The 20,914-nt window shown below is 46.3% G+C and overlaps 1 protein-coding gene across 1 annotated transcript; it reads left to right on the top strand.

Moving 5' to 3' along the window:
• Nucleotides 1-98: 98 nt before the first annotated feature.
• DHRS1 (dehydrogenase/reductase 1) lies at nt 99-14,622 on the top strand. Its single transcript, XM_084869973.1, has 9 exons — nt 99-256; nt 631-808; nt 2,776-2,919; nt 3,071-3,150; nt 12,243-12,375; nt 12,687-12,833; nt 13,583-13,652; nt 14,000-14,080; nt 14,245-14,622. The coding sequence occupies exons 2-9, from the start codon at nt 659-661 to the stop codon at nt 14,379-14,381; spliced, it is 942 nt and encodes a 313-aa protein (XP_084726099.1). The 5' UTR covers nt 99-256; nt 631-658; the 3' UTR covers nt 14,382-14,622.
• Nucleotides 14,623-20,914: the final 6,292 nt, after the last annotated feature.

Below are 20,914 nucleotides of genomic sequence, written 5' to 3'. Positions count from 1 at the left end.
CCCGCCCCGATGACCCCGCCCCCGGCCGCCCGGCCCGCCCCGATGACCCCGCCCCCGACTGCCCGGCCCGCCCCGATGACCCCGCCCCCTACGGCCCCGCCCCCGCCTCCGCACGCCCCGCTTCCCGCGCCAATCGGTCCCGTGCTGGACTCCCCCGCAATCAGCTGGTCTCGCCCCGGGGCCGCAGTCCCTGCCAGCCTTTGGAGAGCCTGGGGAGCCCCGTGAGGCCGGTCTCCGGAAGCGGCACGGGCGGCAGGTAAGAGACGCCAGCTCCTCCCAGGTAGGGTTCAGGGTCCCCGTCCTTGGCTCACTCCCACCTCAGAAGCCGCGCCACCCGGCTTGGGGCTTGGCCTGACTGGGCCAGGCCGGGGCCACAACTCGGCCAGAACTCCAGATGGCCCCGGGCTCGGCGTGGACGCTCCGCGAGGGCCTAAGGGCCCGGCCAGCTTCACTCAGAGTCCCACTAGGTGTCCTGCCCTGAACAGCCCCTTTCTTCACTCTGGGCGTCCCGAAACGGACAGCCCGCCTGGCCCTGGGCCTGCACCATCCCCACCATGGCTCCTCCTGCTATCCGGGGTCCCCCTTCAACAATCTGCAGGCTTCCCTCAGAGCAAATCTTTGCTTCCACAGTTTTTATTCATTTGCTGGTGAGTTATTCATGGCAGCCCCCATGAAGGGCCAAGTGTGCGTAGTGACTGGTGCTTCCAGGGGTATTGGTCGCGGCATCGCCTTGCAGCTCTGCCAAGCAGGTGCCACCGTCTACATCACTGGCCGGCATCTGGACACACTGCGGGCTGCTGCTAAGGAGGTGAGTGCGTCCTCCTGCGGAATCCCTTCCTCATAACCACTCCTCCCAGTCCCTTACCAGAACCCATAATATTCCTCAATAAAACGTGAATATTTTCTCCAAGTGGGATAAATGAACCCCACAAATAACTCCAGATCAGGTCACAGTTACCACCAAGTGAGTTTTATGCGAGAGGGGGGGGGGGGGGAAGAAGTTCCGTTTGAAAGCTTTAGGGACTTTGGAATTGTAACTAAAGATTTGTGGGCCGGGACCGGTTTGGCTCAATGGATAGAGCGTCGGCTTGAGGACTGAAGGGTCCCGGGTTCAATTCCGGTCAAGGGCATGTACCTTGGTTGCGGGCATATCCCCAATAGGGGGTGTGCAAGAGGCAGCTGATCAATGACTCTCTCTCATCGATGTTTCTAACTATCTCTCTCCTTTCCTCTCTGTATAAAATCAATAAAATACATTTTTTTAAAAAAAAGATTTGTGGGCCTGTGCTTTCCTTTTTTTTCGGCAAGACATTATTGAACTGTACATTTTTACTTGACTTTTCTACTTGTTTTCAATTAAATACTTGGGTACACTTGATTTGCTAGGCACAGGGTGAAGTAGTGGGGTTACCAAGAATAATAAGATATAACTTCTGCTATTAAAAGCTAGATCTATTCTAGCAGAGGTAAAAACAGTTCTTGTCAATGTAATGTGGATATGGTAAGCGATAAGAGGTGAATGTGTGTGCACAGAATGCTCTGGAATTGAGAGGTGGGTTTTGAGATGACATGTGAGTATTTAGGGAAAGTGTTCTGGGAAATGGTTCTTGAACTGAGTCTTGAAAGGTAAGAGTTAGGTCAAAGAAGCTAAGACATACTGGCAAAGGGAACTTTACAAGCAATGGTGAAAGAGTGTGGATCCTGTGAGAAAGAATTCCAAAACACACAGGTACAAAGCAGGAGTGGAGATGAGAGGCTGGGAAGGAAACAGAATGGGCCTTGGTAGATAGCTTCGGCTTTATTCTCTTGAGATGATGATGCCATTGGAGGATTTAAAACAGATTTGTGTTTTAAATAGTTCATATTTTCTGGCTGGGGTATGAAGAATTAACTTAAGGCAGAAAGACTGGAAGCCAAGTGAGCACTTAGGAGGCAAGGAGGTAAGAGGGTTGGACTTGGAGAAGAGGGGGCCTGTACTCTTCTTCCTCTCAAGTTAGAGGATGGGGCACATTTGTAGAAGCTGAGATGGAACGGGAAGTAGAAATAGGTCATGCCTGAGAACTTTTATTTCCTTGTTACCAGGAAGGAGCACAGGTGGCGTGAGGGTAAGAGGACTGGGACTGAGTAGGGGTTCCACATGAGTGGTGAAGGGTGGAGCTAAGGGCATGTGAGATGGAAGTAGGCAAGGGCAAGGAAAAAGATAGATACTCATTTCTTTTTCTTTTCTTTTTTTTATTATATATTTATTGATTTTTTTACAGAGAGGTATAGAGAGTTAGAAACATCGATGAGAGAAATATCAATCAGCTGCCTCCCGCACACCCCCCCACTGGGCATGTGCCTGCAACCAAGGTACATGCCCTTGACCGGAACAGAACCTGGGACCCTTCAGTCTGTAAGCCAACGCTCCATCCACTGAGCCAAACCGGTTTTGGCTGGATACTCATTTTTTAAAAGCAGCCTCCGTATCTTATTTGTCCCATACCCTCCATTTTCAGAGTACAATGCCTTGCACATGGTAGGCCTCAGTAAATGTTTGTTTACTAGTATTTTTAAAGCTGAGGTTCCAATCCACCTTGCTCTGAAAAGAAAAGACCTAGCACTCCTGAAATTCCTCACACAGACATCAGAGGGCGATATTGCCCACCATGTTCCCTCAGCTGCGGGCTTTGATTCCTATGATGGCCTAGCTCCCAAGCTGGGAGTGGAGGGAAGCTGCATTATGTCTACCCTCCTGTGCTACTGTGAGCTCCTATCCTCTCTGTCTCTCTCCAGGCGCAATCCCGAGGGGGCCAGTGTGTGCCCGTGGTGTGTGATTCAAGCCAGGAGGCTGAAGTGCGAAACCTATTTGAGCAGGTTGATCGAGAACAGAATGGACGTTTGGATGTGCTGGTCAACAATGCCTATGCTGGGGTTCAGGTACTCTTGAAACTTTGATCCCAACTCCACACTCTGACCTCTACTGTGACCCCTGAGTTTTTATCCCCACAAATTGTCCTTTCATGATCCAGCCCCTCAGACCTTCCTGCCTTCGGGCCATCTAATTCATCACTCTCCCTGTGCTTTCTAGCCAATCCTAGACAACCTTAAGAAGGCATTCTGGGAAATCCCTGCCTCCATTTGGGATGATATCAACAATGTTGGACTCAGGTAGGTGATCCCCTTATCCCACTGTAAGGACCTGGTTCCTCACCCACTTAGCCAGGCTGACAGCCCAGATCTTTCCACGTATGCCCTTTTTCCCTCTGACCTCCCATCTCTTTCTTCTCCCTTTTGTCCCATTTACTCCACTCATCTCTGGAGAAGTTCCATCCAAGTAAATCTGTATTTGGGAATGTCAACTTTTGTCTTATTTTTGTCAGCAATTTTCATCTGACCGTGCTCTTTGCTTCCCTCCTGCCTCACTCTCTGCCCATCCAAATGCATGACCCAGAAGGGAACTTGCATCCCTCAATAATGTACACCAAAAAAAATTAGAGGAAGAAATTGTTTTGTTTTATCAATCCTCACCTGAGGATTTTTTTTTTTTTTCATTGATTTTTAGAAAGAGTGGAAGGGAGGAGGAGACAGAGAGGAATTTCTATCTAAGAGAGACACTTCAATTGGTTGCCTCCCACACACGCACTGCCTGTAGCCGGGGATCAAACCTGCAACCAAAGCACATGCCCTTGACCAGAATCGACCCTGAGTCACTTCAGTCATCAGGCTGATGCTGTTACCATGAGCCAAACCAGCTAGGGCAGAAATTGTTCTGTTTTAGATCAAAAGAAAGTCAGTGCCGAAACCGGTTTGGCTCATGGTAACAGAGGTCCCGGGTTCTATTCTGGTCAAGGGCATGTACATTGGTTGCAGGCACATCCCCAGTAGGAGGTGTGCAAGAGGCAGCTGGTCGATGATTCTCTCTCATCGATGTTTCTAACTCTCTATCCCTCTCTCTTCCTCTCTGTAAAAAATCAATAAAATTAAAAAAAGAAAGAAAGAAAGTCAGTAAGAAAGAGTGAGTTTCAGAGAGAAACCAAGATGGCGGCATAGGGTAGACACCCGAATGCAGCCTACCACAACAAATTTGAATTTAGAACTGAAAAACAGGGGAGGCATTGCCCTGAAGCGCCAGACAGCTAGCTGAGAGGATGCTCTGCCATCTGGGAAAGAGAGAGAAGGCCCGCTGAACCTTAGGAACTGTGAAGGTACGGAGAACTGTGTGCGCAAAAAGGCACTGGCTTACTCCCGGCGCGCAGAGAGGGCGGGCCGGGCTGAGTTCGCTACTGGCTTACTCCTGGCGCGCGGAGAGGGAGAACAGCTAACCCGCGGCTGGCTTTCTTGTTCTAGAGGAAAACAGAATCGCCCTATTGCTCTGATAGACGGCCCCAGACAGGGAGAGGCTAGACTGTCAGGCAGTGGGCAGAGATCTCTTGGAGGTGTGTGAAGCCAGAGGCCATTACTGTGGGACTTGGGGAGGAGCCGAAGGGAAAACAAAGTTTGTCTGCACCAACCCGAGACTCCGCCCCCATCTGTGGCTGAGCACAGAAGCTCTCCCAGAGGCTGGCTTTCTCTAAGGAGGGACTGGCAGGAATCCAAAGCTTGTCTGCGCCTTTACCAAAGAGGTGCGCGCGCCTGCAACCAATCTTCCGAAACTCTCCACGAACAGGACTTTTCTAAGGCGAGACTGAAAAGGAACCAAAGATTGTCTGTGCCATCCCGAGACCCTGCCCTATCCAAGCGGAGTACAGAAGCCCTCCTAGCTGAGACACTGCTGATCCTCACAGCCAATTGGCTTGGAAATCAATGCTTCCCAGTGGTACCAACAATAAGCAAGGCTTAACAACAAGACTGCACACACAGCCCACAAAGGGCTACACCAAGACTCTCCACCGCAGGTAACTGGGAAGGCTGTGCTACTGGGCTCTACCAGAACACCTAACACACAAAGCTATTCCATCAAATCAGGGAAACAACTAAAATGCAGACAAGAAGAAGGACACAAAGGAAGGAGATGGAGGAAAAGAAAAGATTGGACATTGAGTTCAAAACTACAGTTATAAGGTTATTCAACAATATCCTAAAAAAGGCCGATAAAATAAATGACACCTATGAGGATATGAAAAGGGAGCAACTAGAAATAATAAGGGATCAACTAGAAATGAAGAAAACATTGTCTGAAATAAAAAATATTATACAGAGTCCTAAAAACAGACTGGAAGATCGCAAGAATCAAGACAAAGATTTAGAACACGAAGAGCCAGAGGACCTCCTCTGCAGAAGGGAGAAGATAAGAGAATCCAGAAAGTTGAAGATAGTGTAAGAAACCTCTGGGACAATTTCAAGCAAACCAACATCAGAATTATGGGGATTCCAGAAGAAGAGAGAGAGCAAGATACCGAAAGAATACTAGAAGAAATAGTGACAGAAAACTTCCCCCATCTGGGGAAAGAAATAGACTTACAAGTCCAGGAAGCCCGCAGAACCCCAAACAAAAGGAATCCAAGGAGGACCACACCAAGACACATCATAATTAAAATTCCAAGAGCAAAAGACAAAGAGAAAATATTAAAAGCAGCAGAGAAAAGCAGGTAGTGACCTTTAAAGGAGCACCCATAAGATTGTCAGCTGATTTCTCAACAGAAACCATACAGGCCAGACGGGAATGGCAAGAAATATTCAAAGTAATAAATAACAAGAACCTACAGCCAAAAATAATATACACAGCAAAGCTATCACTCAGAATCAAAGGACAGATAAGAGCTTCACAAATAAAAAAAAGCTAAAAGAGTTCATCACTGCCAAACCAGAATTATATGAATTGCTGAAGGGGGTTATTTAGGAAGAGGAAGAAGATAAAGATAAAAATTATGATCAACAAATACGTAGCTATCAACAAGTGAATCTAAAAACCAAAGGAATTAAAAAATCTGATGAACAATATTAACTGGTGAATATAATAGAATCAGAGGTATGGAAGGGGAGTGGACTGACGATTCTCGGGGAAAAGGGGAGTGAGGGTGCGGGAAGAGACTGAACAAAAACTGTGCACCTATGGATGAGGACAATGGGGGATGGGGAAAGGACAGAGGGTGAGGTGGGAACCTGGTGAAGGGGAGCAATTGAGGGGGGAAGAGGATCACATTTGTAATAATCTGAACAATAAAGATTTATTTTTTTTTTAAAAAAAGAGTGAGTTTCAGTCATTGTAGCCTCCAGATCCTCACTCCAGAACCATAGGCATGGCTACTCCCAGGTCAGAGTTGGGAAGGCAGGGGTGTCACGGGTTACATGTACATGTGGTACAGGAGTGAGATGAAACACAGAATTTAGTTTGCTTGACATGATCTACACCAGTCATGTCTGTGTTTATTATTTTGGGAACTATGGCATTCTCATAAACTACACTCCCTGAATACTACCTGTGGGAATAACTAAAGATATCTGAAAATCTGAGACTAAAGTGTTTAAGAACATCCGTGGTTTCCAGTGGCAGAATGAGAATCCAATCGTGATTTCCAAAGTAGAAGAAAGATTATGAGAACAGAGAGGGATGGTTAGCCAAGAGGCAAGAAAAGAAAATCCAGACAGCTGGTAAAAGGCAACGCCCACATCCTTCGTCCTCCAAACAGGACGAAGGATGTGGGCGTTTTACACTCATCTCTTGCTGATCAGGGTTTTCAGCCTATAAGGCAAAAGCCAGCCCTGATGAATTCTCCAAGATAAAGATCACTTTGTGAGCCTCTTGAAAGTCCATCACCATCTCCTCCCACCTCCCGAACACGCATTCACATGCATATTCACTGTGCCTTTCCTCTGCATTACCTTAGGCTGGGCTTCCTTTTGAAACCACAGGTCTCTCTACTTGTTCTCATTTGGAAGTTCAAGTTGCCCAGGCAAAAGACTTTTATTGTTGTTCTTGTTGTTTTATGTTTTGTGTGGGGGTTGTTTGTTTGTTTGTTTTTTTGGGGGGGTGGTTACCAAGTATGTGTATATTCTTTTTTAAATTTTTTTTTTAAATGTGAAAATCATCCAGAACCGGTTTGGCTCAGTGGTGGAGCGTCAATCTGCGGACTGGGGGGTCCCGGATTCGGTTCCGGTCAAGGGCTTGTACATTGGTTGTGGGCGCATCCGCGGTGGGGGGTGTGCAGGAGGCAGCTGGTCTATGTTTCTCTCTCATCGACGTTTCTGGCTCTCTCTCTCTCTCTCCTCCTCTCTGTGAAAAATCAATAAAATATATATATATTTTTTAAATCAATAAAATATATATATTTTTTAAAATGTGAAAATCAGTATTACCTTACTCTGTCATCACCACCTTCCTTCCTTGACTGAGTTATATCTACTGTTGATAATGTAATATTCTACCATACTTTTAAATATTTGACTCGGGAGTAGGTATCATAATTTATTTACCTAACCCTTTCATCTATTGCAGTAGTGGAATTCTTGGGGGGGGAAAAAAATGTACTTCTTAAATATTTAATTGACATCAAACTGTCCTCAAAACAAAACAAACAAACAAATAAAAACCTCACCTAATGAACATCAACTGATGAAAAAAACAGATCCAGAGACAAGGAAGCATCAATCAGACTGTCAAACCTCAGAGGGAAGGTAGGGGAGGGTGGGGGTAAGGGTGAGAGAACATAGGATTTACACAAAGGGCAGGTTTGGGTAGATTTAAAGACTGATACTAAAACAGGAGCTGGAAATAAAATGGCAGACAAAACAGTTGGTACTTGCTCTCACAGAACTTGCACCCATTGATGGGCACTGGCAGTGGGTGCAAGCAATGGCACCATCCCCAGAGGCGGGTGCGAGCGCCGGGCGGAAGTGCAGCACGCGGGAGCAAAGAATTTTCAGTAACCACCAGAGGCTCGCCCCCATGACAGAAACCGGTGCCCACCTTGGTCTGGCACCCCCGCTCACCTGCTCCACCAATCCACCTCAGCCAATGCCCGCCATGTTTCGCACACGGTCCCTGGTGGTGAGGGCACATCATAGTGACCAGTTGTTCTGCCGTTTGGTCTATTTGCATATTAACCTTTAATTATATAGGATATGTCTTAATTTTAAGAAGTCAGTCTTTTATATTTTCTATCTTGCTGTGATGCTAAGACAAGCCTTTCCCACCCCAAGTTTATGAGCACATTGCCATGCTTTCTTTCAGTGCTTTTATGCCTTCATTTTGAATAGTCCAATAATTTATCCTTTTAGAATGCATTTTGAAAGCATAAATGAAGTAGGCAGCCAGTCCCACCCACCAAATAAGTGGCTAGTTGTCCCAAATTCATTTCCTGAATGACCCCTCTTTCCCTGTAGACTTGAAATGTTCCCTTAATAATTCACTGAATTCTCATTTACACGTGATCTAGTTATTGACCATTTTGTTTCACTGATTATCTGTGTATTGTTATACTAGTACTACATTCTTTTAACTAGTATGACTTTTCATTAAATATTTTTTTATTTTATTGTTTAAAGTATTACAGATAGTAGCACATATGCCTCCTTTTATTCCCCATTGACCTTCTCCTGGCCTCCCCTACCCCCTGGCGCATGCCTTCACCCCACCCCCCAGTGTCTTGTGTCCATTGGTTATGCTTATATGCATGCATACAAGTCCTTCAGTTGATCTCTTACCCCCATCCCCCAACACTCCCCAGCCTTCCTGCTGTAACTTGACAGTTTGTTTGATGCTTCTGTGCTTCTGTATCTTTTTGTTCATCAGGTTATAATGTTCTTTATTGTCCATAAATGAGTGAGATCATGTGGTATTTTTCTTTCACTGCCTGGCTTATTTCCCTTAGCATAATGCTCTCCAGTTCCATCCATGCTTTTTTATAGCAGCATAGTATTGCATTGTGTAGATGTACCATAGTTTTCTAATCCACTCATATGCTGATGGGCATTTAGGCTGTTTCCAAATCTTAGCTATTGTAAATTGTGCTGCTGTGAACATAGGGGTGCATATATTCTCTCTGATTGGTATTTCTGTTTTCTTGGGATTTTTTGTTTAGAGGATTTGTCTAATGGTGATAGTGGGATATTAAAGTCTCCTACTATGACTGTATTGCTGTCAATCTTTCCCTTGATAGCTTCCAGAAGTTTTTTTTATGTATATGGGTGCTCCTGTTTTGGCGTATATGTTTACCAGAGTTATTTCTTACTGTTGGATTACTCCCTTTAGTATTATGAAGTGGCCTTCCTTATCTCTTGTTATGTCCTTCACTTTAAGATCTAATTAGTAAGATGTGCCGAGACCGGTTTGGCTCAATGGATAGAGCGTCGGCTTGGGGACTGAAGGGTCCCAGGTTCGATTCCGGCCAAGGGCATGTACCTTGGTTGCGGGCATATCCCCAGTAGGGGGTGTGTAAGAGGCAGCTGATCGATGATTCTCTCTCATCGATGTTTCTAACTCTCTATCTCTCTCCCTTCCTCTCTGTACAAAATCAATAAAATATATAAACAAAAAAAAAAAAAAAAAAAAAAGATCATTAGTAAGATGGAAGTATTGCTACCCCAGCTTTTTTTTTTTTTTTTTTTTTTTTTGCTTTTTTTCCCCCCCATTTCCATTTGCCTGAAAAACCTTTTTCCATCCCTTCACCATCAGTGAGTCCTTTTTTTCTGAGGTGGGTTTCCTGTAGACAGCAGATATATGGATCATGTTTTCTTACCCACTCAGCTACCCTATGTCTTTTGATTGGGACATTTATTCCATTTACATTTAAGGTTATTGATAGGTACTTATTTATTGCCATTTTTATTCTTTATGCCTGTGCTCCTTCTTCACTTCCTATGTCTTTCTTTTTTTTCTTTCTTTTTTTTTTTTTTTTTTTTTTTTTTTTTTTTTTTTTTACAGCAGACCGTTTAGTGTTTCTTGCATTGCTGGTTTGGTGGTAATAAACTCTCTGAGACCTTTTTTTGTCGGTGAAGCTCCTGATTTTACCCTCAATTTTGATTGATAGCCTTGCTGCGTACAGTATTCTTGGATTCAGATCCTTCCTTTGCATGACTTTGTGTATTTTATTCCATTCCCTTCTTGCCTGATGTGTTTCTGTTGAGAAATCAGTTGCTAGTCTGATGGGGGATCCTTTGTAGATAACTTTCTGTCTCTCTCTGGCCGCTTTTAAAATTCTTATTTTATCGTTGGCGTTTGCCAGTTTAATTATAATGTGCCTTGGTGTTGGGCTTTTGGGGTTCATTTTGTTTGGGACTCTGTGAGCTTTTTGGACTTGTGTGAGTCTTTTCTTCCCTATATCAGGGAAGTTTTCTGTCATTATTTTTTCAAACAGGTTTTCTATTCCTTCTCAGTTTCCTCTCCTTCTGGCTCTCTGTTGTGAGGATACTGTTTCGTTTAGTGTTGTCCCACAGTTCCGTTAGGCTTTCCTCATGTTTTTAAAGCTTTTATTCTAGATGCTGCTCTGCTTGTGTATTTTTTCCTACCTTGTCTTCTAGCTCACTGATGTGGTCCTCTGCTTTTTTTATTCTATCGTTGATGCTTTCTATTGAGTTCTTTATAGCAGTGATGTCATTTTTCATTTCTTCTTGGTTCTTCATTTCCTCTTGGTTTTTACACATATTGTTGAATTTGCCTTACATTCTTTTCAGTGACCTTATGACCATTTCTCTGAATTCTTCCTCTGAAAAATTGCTTGCCTCTATTTTGTTTACTTCCTTTTCCAGTGATGCCTCCTTTTCTTTCATATTCAGGCTGTTTATCTCCCCATGATCTCTCTTCTCCAGGTGTCTGGTTATGTAGTTCTCTCTCTCCTTTCCGTGAGAAGGTGCAGAGCTCATCCAAGTCCACATATTCGCGCTGCTTGAGAGCCGGTGTTCCTGGGTTCGCAACTGGTCCTTGGGTGTTGATAACAGCCACTCTCCCCTTAAAGATAGTATGGTATCTGCAGCAGAACCGGTTGCTCTGGGAGAGATTTCAGCAGCAGTGGAGGCTGCCTGGCTGGTAGTCCCTAACAGTCCCTTGGAGTATAGTGTCCCTCACCCACAAATATACACTCCTCATATGTCCACACACTCTCCTTTCATTCTCTCACTTACACACTATCTTGCAGTCTGCCTTCCCATTAGCAGCCATCTTTCTCCTCCATTAAATATGTTTTTGTTTTGTTTTTGTTTTTTTAATATATTTTATTGATTTTGTACAGGGAGGAAGGGAGAGAGATAGAGAGTTAGAAACATCGATGAGAGAGAGTCATCGATCAGCTGCCTCTTGCACACCCCCTACTGGGGATATGCCCGCAACCAAGGTACATGCCCTTGACCGGAATCGAACCCGGGACCCTTCAGTCCCCAAGCCGACGCTCTATCCATTGAGCCAAACCGGTCTCGGCTAAATATGTTTTTAGTATGACATTTTGATAAAGGGTGGTAAGATGAGGTAGCATATCCCCTACCCACAGATATTACTCTTCCTTTTTCAGAATTTACCTGGATATTCCATGTTTATTATAATGGTGCTTTAGATTATTTTGTCAGTTCCTCCAAAAGTCTTATAGAGATATTAGAGGCCCAGTGCACGAATTTGTGCACAAGTGGGGCCCCTCGGCCTGGCCAGCAATCAGCCAGGGGGAGGGTCCATGGGAAGTTGGCTGGCTGATCCAGGGAGGGACAATGGGAGGTTGGCTAGCTGAAGGAGAGGTACCATGGGAGGTTGGCTGGCTGGCCCAGGGAGGGACAGCGGGAGGTTGGCTGTGGGAGCACACTGACTACAGGGAACAGTTCCTGTGTTAAGTGTCTTCCCCCTAGTGGTCAGTGCACATCATAGCGACCGGTCATTTGGTCGTAAGTGTCACTTAGGCTTTTATATATACATTGATAACTCAAATTGACTGAATCTGTGGATTAAATTAAGTAGAACTGATGTTTTACATGTTGACTATTCCAAATAAATTATGCCTGTATCTGTTCTTTTACATTAGACAGCACTTTATAGTTTTTCCATGTAGATCTTATATATAGCTATATTCCCCCTGACCTACTTTAGGTTTGTAATTGCTATTATGACAGAGCTCTTCCATTACATCTCCTAGAGGGTGCCATTTCCCCTCCTTCAGTGGTTAATTTTACCAGTATTCCTCTCAGAAGGTAGCCTCAAGCCCTTAGTTCTCCAGGTCTGTGGCCACCCTCATGCTGCCTTCTCCTGGCTGACCACAGCCACTAGAGGGCAGAGGGAGCTGCCAAGGTTACAGAGCCCTGGCCAGCTCTGAGCACAGTCCATTCCTTTCCTGTCCCACCTCTAGAGGCCACTACTTGTGCTCGGTGTATGGGGCTCGGCTGATGGTACCAGCTGGCCGGGGGCTCATTGTGGTCATCTCCTCTATTGGAGGGATACAGTATTTCTTCAGTGTTCCTTATGGCGTGGGCAAAGCTGCGGTAAGAACCCAGTGGCACAGGGGTTGGGACTGTATAGGACCATGACGGTACCCAGTTAGTTCGGGAGGTAAATCCCCAGTGATCAGAGTGGGAGGCCAACTTCACTTTTCCTCCTGGCCTTCCATGGACAGTTCCTTCACGTGGGCTCCTCTGCTGGCCAGAGTAAGTAGTGCACTGGGAGAGATGGCCAGCTGGGACAGAGCGCCTAGGAAGGGCATGGAACAGGACATCCTCAGCTGAAGCGGGGAGGGCAGGGGAGGAAGGTGAGATGGCCAGTGCCCTGGCTCTCACCCTGTCTTCTATCTCTGCAGTGTGACAGGATGGCTGCAGACTGTGCCCTGGAGCTGCGGCGCCACGGGGTCAGCTACGTGTCTCTCTGGCCAGGGATGGTGCAGACAGAACTGTTTAAGGATTATCTGGAGAAGAGTGACACTGCCAACGACCCCATGGCTAAGCAGGTTGGCAAGGGGAAGCCGAGGGTGGCAGAGAATGCAGAGGAATCAGCTCTCCATCCTTAATGTCAAGACAGTAGCAACAGCAAGGAGCAAATACCCGGGTGTTTACCATGGCAGTAAATTATGGGGCTGAGCACCGTACACATGTCCTCTGATCCTGTAAGGGAGATAGTATCTCCTTTTTATAGATTGTGAAACTGAAACCCAGAGAAGTAAGAAATTTGCTTAAGGCCACGGATGGCTTAAGTGGAAAGACTGCCCATCTCCATAGCCCATGGTCTTGACCTCCACACTGTACTAACCTAGAACACATGTGTCAAACACAAGGCCCGCGGGCCAAATCCAGCCCGCCAGGCCTTGCAATGTGGCCCGCACCGCGCTGTCATCACTGCACTCCGCTGTCAGTTTATGACATTGTCAGTTTATGACTGTTCAGTAAACCATTCGGCCCGCGATTTAGGCTGGATTTTAGATTTTGGCCCCTTCTCTGATTGAGTTCGACATCCCTAACCTAGAAGGTCAACATAGTTGGCTTCCCCAGATCCTTCTACTTAGGAAAGAAGTGGGTCCTTGTGCCGGAGTACAAGGCTCACAGGGATGGGGGGAAGAATGGCTCCAGCACTTTCCAAGATGCTGAGTCCTACAGGTGCATGATGAGGGCCTCTGTTCTGGAGCAGGAGCTGGAAGCAGAGAAGGGACTTGGGCAGTGCTCTGGGAAGTTAACCCTTCACTTCTCTGCTCCTATGTTTCAGCTCAAAACTTATTTCTCATCCGCGGAGACCACGGAAATGAGTGGCAAATGCGTGGTGGCTTTGGCAACAGGTGAAGAGGTTGGGGCAGCTGGTAACAAGAAGGGCCTAGAGGATCTGCAGGGTGGTGGCAGCCAGTTCTGGGGCCTGGCTCAGGAGGTGGTTGGGGAATAAGCCATTCTTTTCTCCGGCTTCTGGATGCCCAGAGGATCAGGATTCCCATTTTTTTGAGGATTGGGTACTCCAAGAACTAGCTCCTAGGAGGTATGGCCAGAAGCCAGAGGCTTGGGAACCTTCCTAGGGACAGAGAGAAACAATTCTGGTCTCCTAAGCTTGTCTTGGTGGTGCCCTGTCCCATTGGGCCCAAAGCTTGTCACCCTGCACACTGCCATGCCATATCAGCTGTATGTGTGCCCACAGACCCCAATATCCTGAGCCTGAGCGGGAAGGTGCTGCCATCTTATGACCTTGCTCGACGCTACGGCCTTCGGGATGTGGATGGTAAAAGCTCTAGCCCAGCATCCAGCCTGGACCTCTCTTCTGTTTCCTGCTCACTCCTCCCTCTCTCCCTGTTCCTTCCTCCCTCACATCCCATTCAGTCAGTCTCTTCAGCCAGGGAGTGGGAAATGAGGGTCTAATCCTCCTTCTCTTCCTGTTGTCCTCAGGCCGCCCCATCCAGGACTATTTGTCTTTGAGTTCGGTTCTCTCCCATTCCTCCAGCCTGGGCTGGCTGGCCCCCTACTTGCCTGGCTTCCTCCGAATGCCCAAGTGGCTTATGACCCTCTACACAAGCAAGTTCTAGTCCTGCTGACCTGAGGTCACCACTCTGCTTGTCTTTTCACTTGGACTGGGCGGCTAAGCCCATCTGAAAAGCAAGGCAGCCTTTCCCACCACCACACGCGCCTGACAAGAAGAGAAGGCCTCTGCGTGTGCCCTGGGCCCCATCGGTCCTTTGTGCCTTGGTTTCCCTTGTCCCTGCGTTTTGCTTTTTGCTTAAGTTTTGAAAAATGTTCTTGGTACTAATAAAGTTCTCATTTCTCCGACACATTTGTGTGCTGATTCTGTCCTGGGCAGTTGTTAACTACTTGAGAGGAAGACTCAAAGGTATGCAGGATGGAGTCCGGTCCCTGGGACAAGGCCCCTTCCTCCAAGCAGTTCTTGCTCTCCCCTGGAGACCTGTCCATCTCGGGTCACTTGCTCTTGGCCAGAAGGCCTGTTTCTCCTGCCCCAGTAGGGACCGGGGGCCCTTCCCAACCAGAAGCAGGCTTTCTCACTCTCACACTGCTTCCCCACCCCTTCATCCCACACTCTTCAGCAGGGGTCTTCAAACTGCGGCCCGCGGGCCACATGCGGCCCGCAGAGGAGTCTGATCCTGCCCGCCAGGTTTTTTGGGCAGTGAGCGCAGCCGAGGTGTTACAGTAGGAATTAGTAGTTCATATAGTCCGGCCCTCCAGCTCTCTGAGGGACCCTGATCTGGCCCCCACTTTAAAAAGTTTGAAGACCCCTGCTCTTCAGAGATGCCTGCAGCTTCCACCCGTGCCTGACCCGTGAGCGCACTTTCCTCGGTGTTGAGGATTTTCTGGAATTTGGGAGAAAGTACTGCCTGAATTCAAGTGAGGGGCAGAGGGAGAGCTGATGGAACTAGCACACCCCCATCCTTCCTCTCAGGATAACACCACCTGAATTACTTAGTGAAGAACTAATTGCAAGAACACTTTGGGGCTAGGCCATGGTGTATTCCAAAGAGGAGCCGAGGGCCACTGGGGGGAGCCCTCCAGCCAGCAGCTGAGATGGCCATTGAGGTGAAGGGATCGCGGCTGTACTACCCTGTTTCCCCGAAAATAAGACAGTGTCTTATATTAATTTTTGCTCCCAAAGATGTGCTAGGTCTTATTTTCAGGGGATGTCTTATTTTTCCATGAAGAAGAATACGGTACACATTTATTGTTAAATGAAAATAAAGGAAATTTATTACCTGTATACGGTAGTACGGTAGTTGTCAACACAAACCAGACAAACTGAATCCTACAGTATCGAGAATTTACTCATTTATTCAATGACAATCATGTCATCTTCTGGAACATCATCATAACAATCCATTTCCTGAATTTCCTGGTGAATTTCTTGTTACTCCATTTCTTTCAGAATCAGAGGACCAAATCTCTCATGTTTAGCCTAGGGGGGGCCTTATATTTCACTCAGAAGGAAACCTGTAAGTAGGTCTTATTTTCGGAGGATGTCTTATTTTTGGGGAAACACGGTAGTAAATCAGAGGGGCAGAGACCAACCCTGGTCTTCAAAAAAGGCAGGTTAAGAGCTGAGACTTCCCTTGGGATCTGCAGCAGCTGCAATCGTCCTGCTTACCATTCATTTGGTGTGCCATGGCAGCTCACTGCTTGTGAGAGCTGACTATGCCCAGGTCTGCCAAGTCTGCAGTTAGTGACTGCATGGTGGTTGCTTAAAGTCAGCCATATTGGGAATATATACCACAGAAATCAACAAAAGCTATTAACACTTATTTTTAGAGAGAGCTAGCTTAACAGCTCATGGCTAGAGCTGTGTACCTAGTAACCCCCACCATTTGCCCAGGCACCCCATTTAGATGACAGTGATCAGATTTCCTCACCACTTTACATTCCTGTTATCCCCCAAGGTTTGTGCGGAAAGAGGCAGTTGCCTGTTCATATAATAGAGGAATATGCAAATTAGCCAGGACACTGTAATGTCAAGACCGAACAGCAGGGACCTGAGGCTGCATGGTGCCTGGCCTGGGTGAGGGACCTCAGGCTGTGCCTCCTGCCCCAGTGGGGCTTGTCCTGGCCCTCATGCTGCGCCCCCCCACCCCAGCACCAGGCTGGGGGACTTCAGGCCATGCCCCTCACCTGGCAGGGCTTGATAGGGGACCTCAGTCTGTGCCCCCTGCCAGGTGGGGCTTGACAGGAACCTCAGGCCGCGCCCACTGCCCCAGGCTGGGAGACCTGAGGCTGTGTCCCCCAGCCACGGGGCTTGACAGGGAACCTGAAACTGCCCCACACCTGGCACTGGGCTGGAGGACCCAGGGCTGTGCCTTCGGCCCGGAGGGACTTGACAGGGGTGGGGCAAGGGCATTTGGGTGGTGGGCAGGACTTGACTCTAGGTTCTACAGCACGCCCCAGACTCTGACAGGAGGAAGATTTTCATATACATTTTACTAATTTTATTTCATCTCTGATACTTCTATTATAGAGAAAGGGCAGATAGCAATATTAAAATATTTCCTCTAGCTGAAACCGGTTTGGCTCAATGAATTGAGCGTCGGCCTGTGGTCTCAAAGGTCCCGGGTTTGATTCCCATCAAGGGCATATACTTTGGTTGTGGGCACATCCCTAGTGAAGGGTGTGCAGGAGGCATCTGATCAATGTTCCTCTCTTATCGATGTTTCTAACTTTCTATCCCTCTCCTTTCCTCTCTGTAAAAAATCAATAAATATATATATATATTTAAAAATATTTCCTCTAATTTAATTCCCTTTTAATGTGCAGGAATTTCATGCACTGGGCCACTAGTATGCTATAATATGAAGAATAAGGACCTCAGAATCCCCTCCACCCTTCCACAGCCACCATTAAAGCCATTAATGGGCTCGGCAAGCATGGCTCAGTGATTGAGCATCAACCTATGAACCAGAAGGTCATGGTTCAATTCTTGGTCAGGGTACATGCCTGGGTTGAAGACTCAATCCCCAGCAGGGGTGTGCAAGAGGCAGCCAATCAATGATTCTCATCTTTGATGTTTCTATTTCCCTTCCTCTCTGAAATAAATAAAAATATATATTTTTTATTTTTTTAATATATTTTATTGATTTTTCACAGAGAGGAAGAGAGAGGGATAGAGAGTTAGAAACATCGATGAGAGAGAATCATCGATCAGCTGCCTCTTGCACACCCCCTACTGGGGATGTGCCCACAACCAATGTACATGCCCTTGACCGGAATCGAACCCGGGACCTTCCAGTCCGCAGATCGATGCTCTATCCACTGAGCCAAACCGGTTTCAGCAAAATATATATTTTTTAAAAGCTATAATGGAACAAATTCTTGTGTGATGGCCTTGTCTCCTAAAGGCCACAAGGTATTTTGGGAAGGACATGATCTTAAAGTCTTCCAAATCTACATATAAATCCTGAATCTACCACCTTGGAAATTACATAAAATAACATATAAAACACCAAGCAGCCTAGCTGGAATGGCTCATTGGTTAAGCATTGACCTATGAACCACGAAGTCATAGTTCAATTCCTGATCAGGACCTATGCCCGGGTTGCGAACTCGATACTCAGTGGGAGGTATGCAGGAGGATTCTCTCTCATCGTTGATGTTTCTATCTCCCTTTCTCCCTGAAAGCAATACAAATATATATATATATTTAGCATCAAGCAATATATAGCTACTGAAGTAGTTTCTTCTCTCAATGACTATTTAAGAGCATCCTCTGCATCAGGCGCCATTCTTGGTGTTGGGAGAGTGAAGAATAAGACAGACCAGACCCCAGTCTACAAAGGACTTTCATTTCAGCCCTGGAAGATCTTAGAAGTCATATACACCTTCCACTTAGTGAAAGAAGTGAGCAAACTAGACCTCCAACAGTCCACACAACCCAGAGTTAGACTTTGAGTTTCTGATATCCCAAGATACCAGAAGGAACAGTGTTCTTTATAGTCTACCATCCTGCTTTCCTCCGACAAGACTTAATTAGTCTTAGCAACATAAGCAATAAAGTACAAAGCTCCAAGAATGAAGCAGGGACAGTGAATTTTGATTGGAGGTGAAAGACATTCAAGACTGAGAAGCCCAATAGTGGAGAGTCTTAGGACATTTGGAGGATTGATATTCATTTAAAAACATTTATTTGATGCCTACTCTGTGCCCAGCACCGTGCTAGGCACCAGGGAAGACTAGTTAAATTTAGCGAGATGGGTCCTATAATAAAGTTTACATACAGTACTCTGAGAATACTAGTACAGGAGAAAGCAAGTACCGTGTTTCTCCGAAAATAAGACATCCTCTGAAAATAAGACCTACTTACAGGTTTCCTTCTGAGTGAAATATAAGGCATCCCCCGAAAATAAGGCCCCCCTAGGCTAAACATGAAAGATTTGGTCCACTGATTCTGAAAGAAATGGAGTCACAGGAAATTCAGGAATTGGATTGTTATGATGATGTTCCAGAAGATGATGACATGATTGTCATTGAATAAATGAGTAAATTCTTGATACTGTAGGATTCACAGTTTGTCTGGTTTGTGTTGACAACTACAGTACTACCGTACCGTATACAAGTAATAAATTTCGTTTATTTTCATTTAACAATAAATGGGTACAGTATTCTTCTTCATGGAAAAATAAGACATCCCCTGAAAATAAGACCTAGCACATCTTTGGGAGCAAAAATTAATATAAGACACTGTCTTATTTTCAGGGAAACAGGGTAGCTCCATTATAGAGTTAAAGGAAATTATATTGACCAGAGATGTAAAGAATTGGGGGGAGAGGAATAAAGAGGTTTATTTATTTATTTTTTTTAAAGGCTGGTACTAAGATATAAAAATGTGGCAGAGCAGAACAGCTAGAACTTTGGTGTGGGTTAAATTTAGATGTGATGTGGAAGAGATTTCCAGAGAGAAAGGTGCATGAAGACAGGTGATTTGAAATTTAAGTTGTGAACAATAGGTTTCCACTGAGGGAATCATCATTTTTTAAAAATATATTTTATTGATTTTAGAGAGGAATGGAACGGGAGAGAGAAAAACATCAATGATGACAGAGAATCATTGATCGGTTGCCTTCTGCACACCCTCTACTGGGGATTGAGCCCACAACCACGAATGTGCCCTTGATCAGAATCGAACTTGGGACCCTTCAGTCCACTGAGCCAAACCAGCCAGGATGAGGGATTCATCTCAGATGCTGAGTGACAGAAGTGCTCAGAGTCGGTGAGTGGGGGCTGTGGGCCGACAAGCAAATTAATCACCCAAACAGCTCCGGAGTATAAGGCCTCGGGGCAGCCCAGCCTGGGGCAGTCAGCGGTTACACTGTGGCCCAGGGCCGAGCAGCTCCAGGAGGCCAAGGGCAGTCCTCCAAAAGCACACTGAGGGGAGCGTCATGCACAGAAATAGAGAGGGGCACCGAGGGGGTGTGGGCAGAGCACTGACATTGTCAGCTACGGGAGGAAGGAAGCAGGAGAGTCATGTGAGATCTGTATTTTAGGAAGCTCGCTGGGACTGAGGTATGGGGAGGATAAGCCAGAAGGAGAGGCGGCCATCAGAAGAGTCAACATACCATATCCAGGATGTGATGGTAGAGGAGGTGTGGGCTAAGGAGAGATGGCAGGAGGCAGAGTCAACAGACCGGGGCCCTGTGGGAAGGGAAGTGAGGCCATAATAGCCGGACTACTGTGGTGTTACCACTGGCATGGGAAACCATGAAACCAGCAGTAGGCACAGAGGAAGAAACGATGTACCTGAGCTAGGAAGGAGATGCCAGCTTGCCTGAGGTTAGCCCTGGTGGGACACTGAGAAGCTGGCTGAGCTGCATGTAGCCCCTACCCTCACCAGCTTGGCCAGTCCCCAGAATATGGTCAATCCCCCAAAGGATCCCAGGGAGGGATTGAGAAGAGAATTTTCTCTCTTAAAAAAAAAAAATGTTTTTAATCATTACTTGAGGATATTTTTTCCATTGATTGTTCAGAAAAAGTGGAAAGGAGGGAAAGAGAATGAGAGAGAAACATCAATTGGTTGCCTCCTGCACGCTCCCCAGCATGAGCTGGGGATTGAAACTGCAACCAACCCAGGTACATGCCTTTTGGTGAGCAAGCTGGTGCTCTAACCACTGGGAAACACTAGCCAGGGCTTTATTTGCATTTTTAAATTATTTATTTATTTTTTTAATCAGAGAGTAAGGGAGAGGGAGGGAGGGAGAGAGAGAGAGATAAACATCAATGATGAGAAAGTCATTGATTGGCTGCCTCCTACATGCCCCCCACTGGGGATCAAGCCTATAACCTGGGCATATGCCCTTAACCGGAATCAAACCCGCCACCTTTCAGTACACAGGCCGATGCTCTATCCACTGAGTCAAACCGGCTAGGGCTGTATTTTTTGTTTACATTTTTAAAAGGTCACATATTTATGTGTCTCAGAATCCAAAAGGTATAATAAAAGAGTGTTCAGTGAAAAACAGTGAAAAGTCCCCTCCCATCCCTGCCCTTGAGTGCCCAGTCTCCAACTCAGAGGCAAAACAACTAGTGCTTCCGAATTCTTAGGTAGCCCCAGAACGAGCCCAGACAAGTGGCTCTAAGC

Source organism: Pipistrellus hanaki (assembly GCF_964339955.1).
Source record: "Pipistrellus hanaki genome assembly, chromosome: 1".
Classification (NCBI taxonomy): domain Eukaryota; kingdom Metazoa; phylum Chordata; class Mammalia; order Chiroptera; family Vespertilionidae; genus Pipistrellus; species Pipistrellus hanaki.
This window is presented reverse-complemented; position numbering and strand designations above follow the sequence as displayed.

What these genes read in the sequence shown, in the direction of transcription:
- DHRS1 (XM_084869973.1), top strand. Translation starts at nt 659, where the DNA reads ATGGCAGCCCCCATGAAGGGCCAAGTGTGCGTAGTGACTGGTGCTTCC. An exon ending in TGCGGGCTGCTGCTAAGGAG is followed by an intron (nt 809 to 2,775) that starts GTGAGTGCGTCC and finishes GTCTCTCTCCAG; the next exon opens with GCGCAATCCCGAGGGGGCCA. An exon ending in ATGGCGTGGGCAAAGCTGCG is followed by an intron (nt 12,376 to 12,686) that starts GTAAGAACCCAG and finishes CTATCTCTGCAG; the next exon opens with TGTGACAGGATGGCTGCAGA.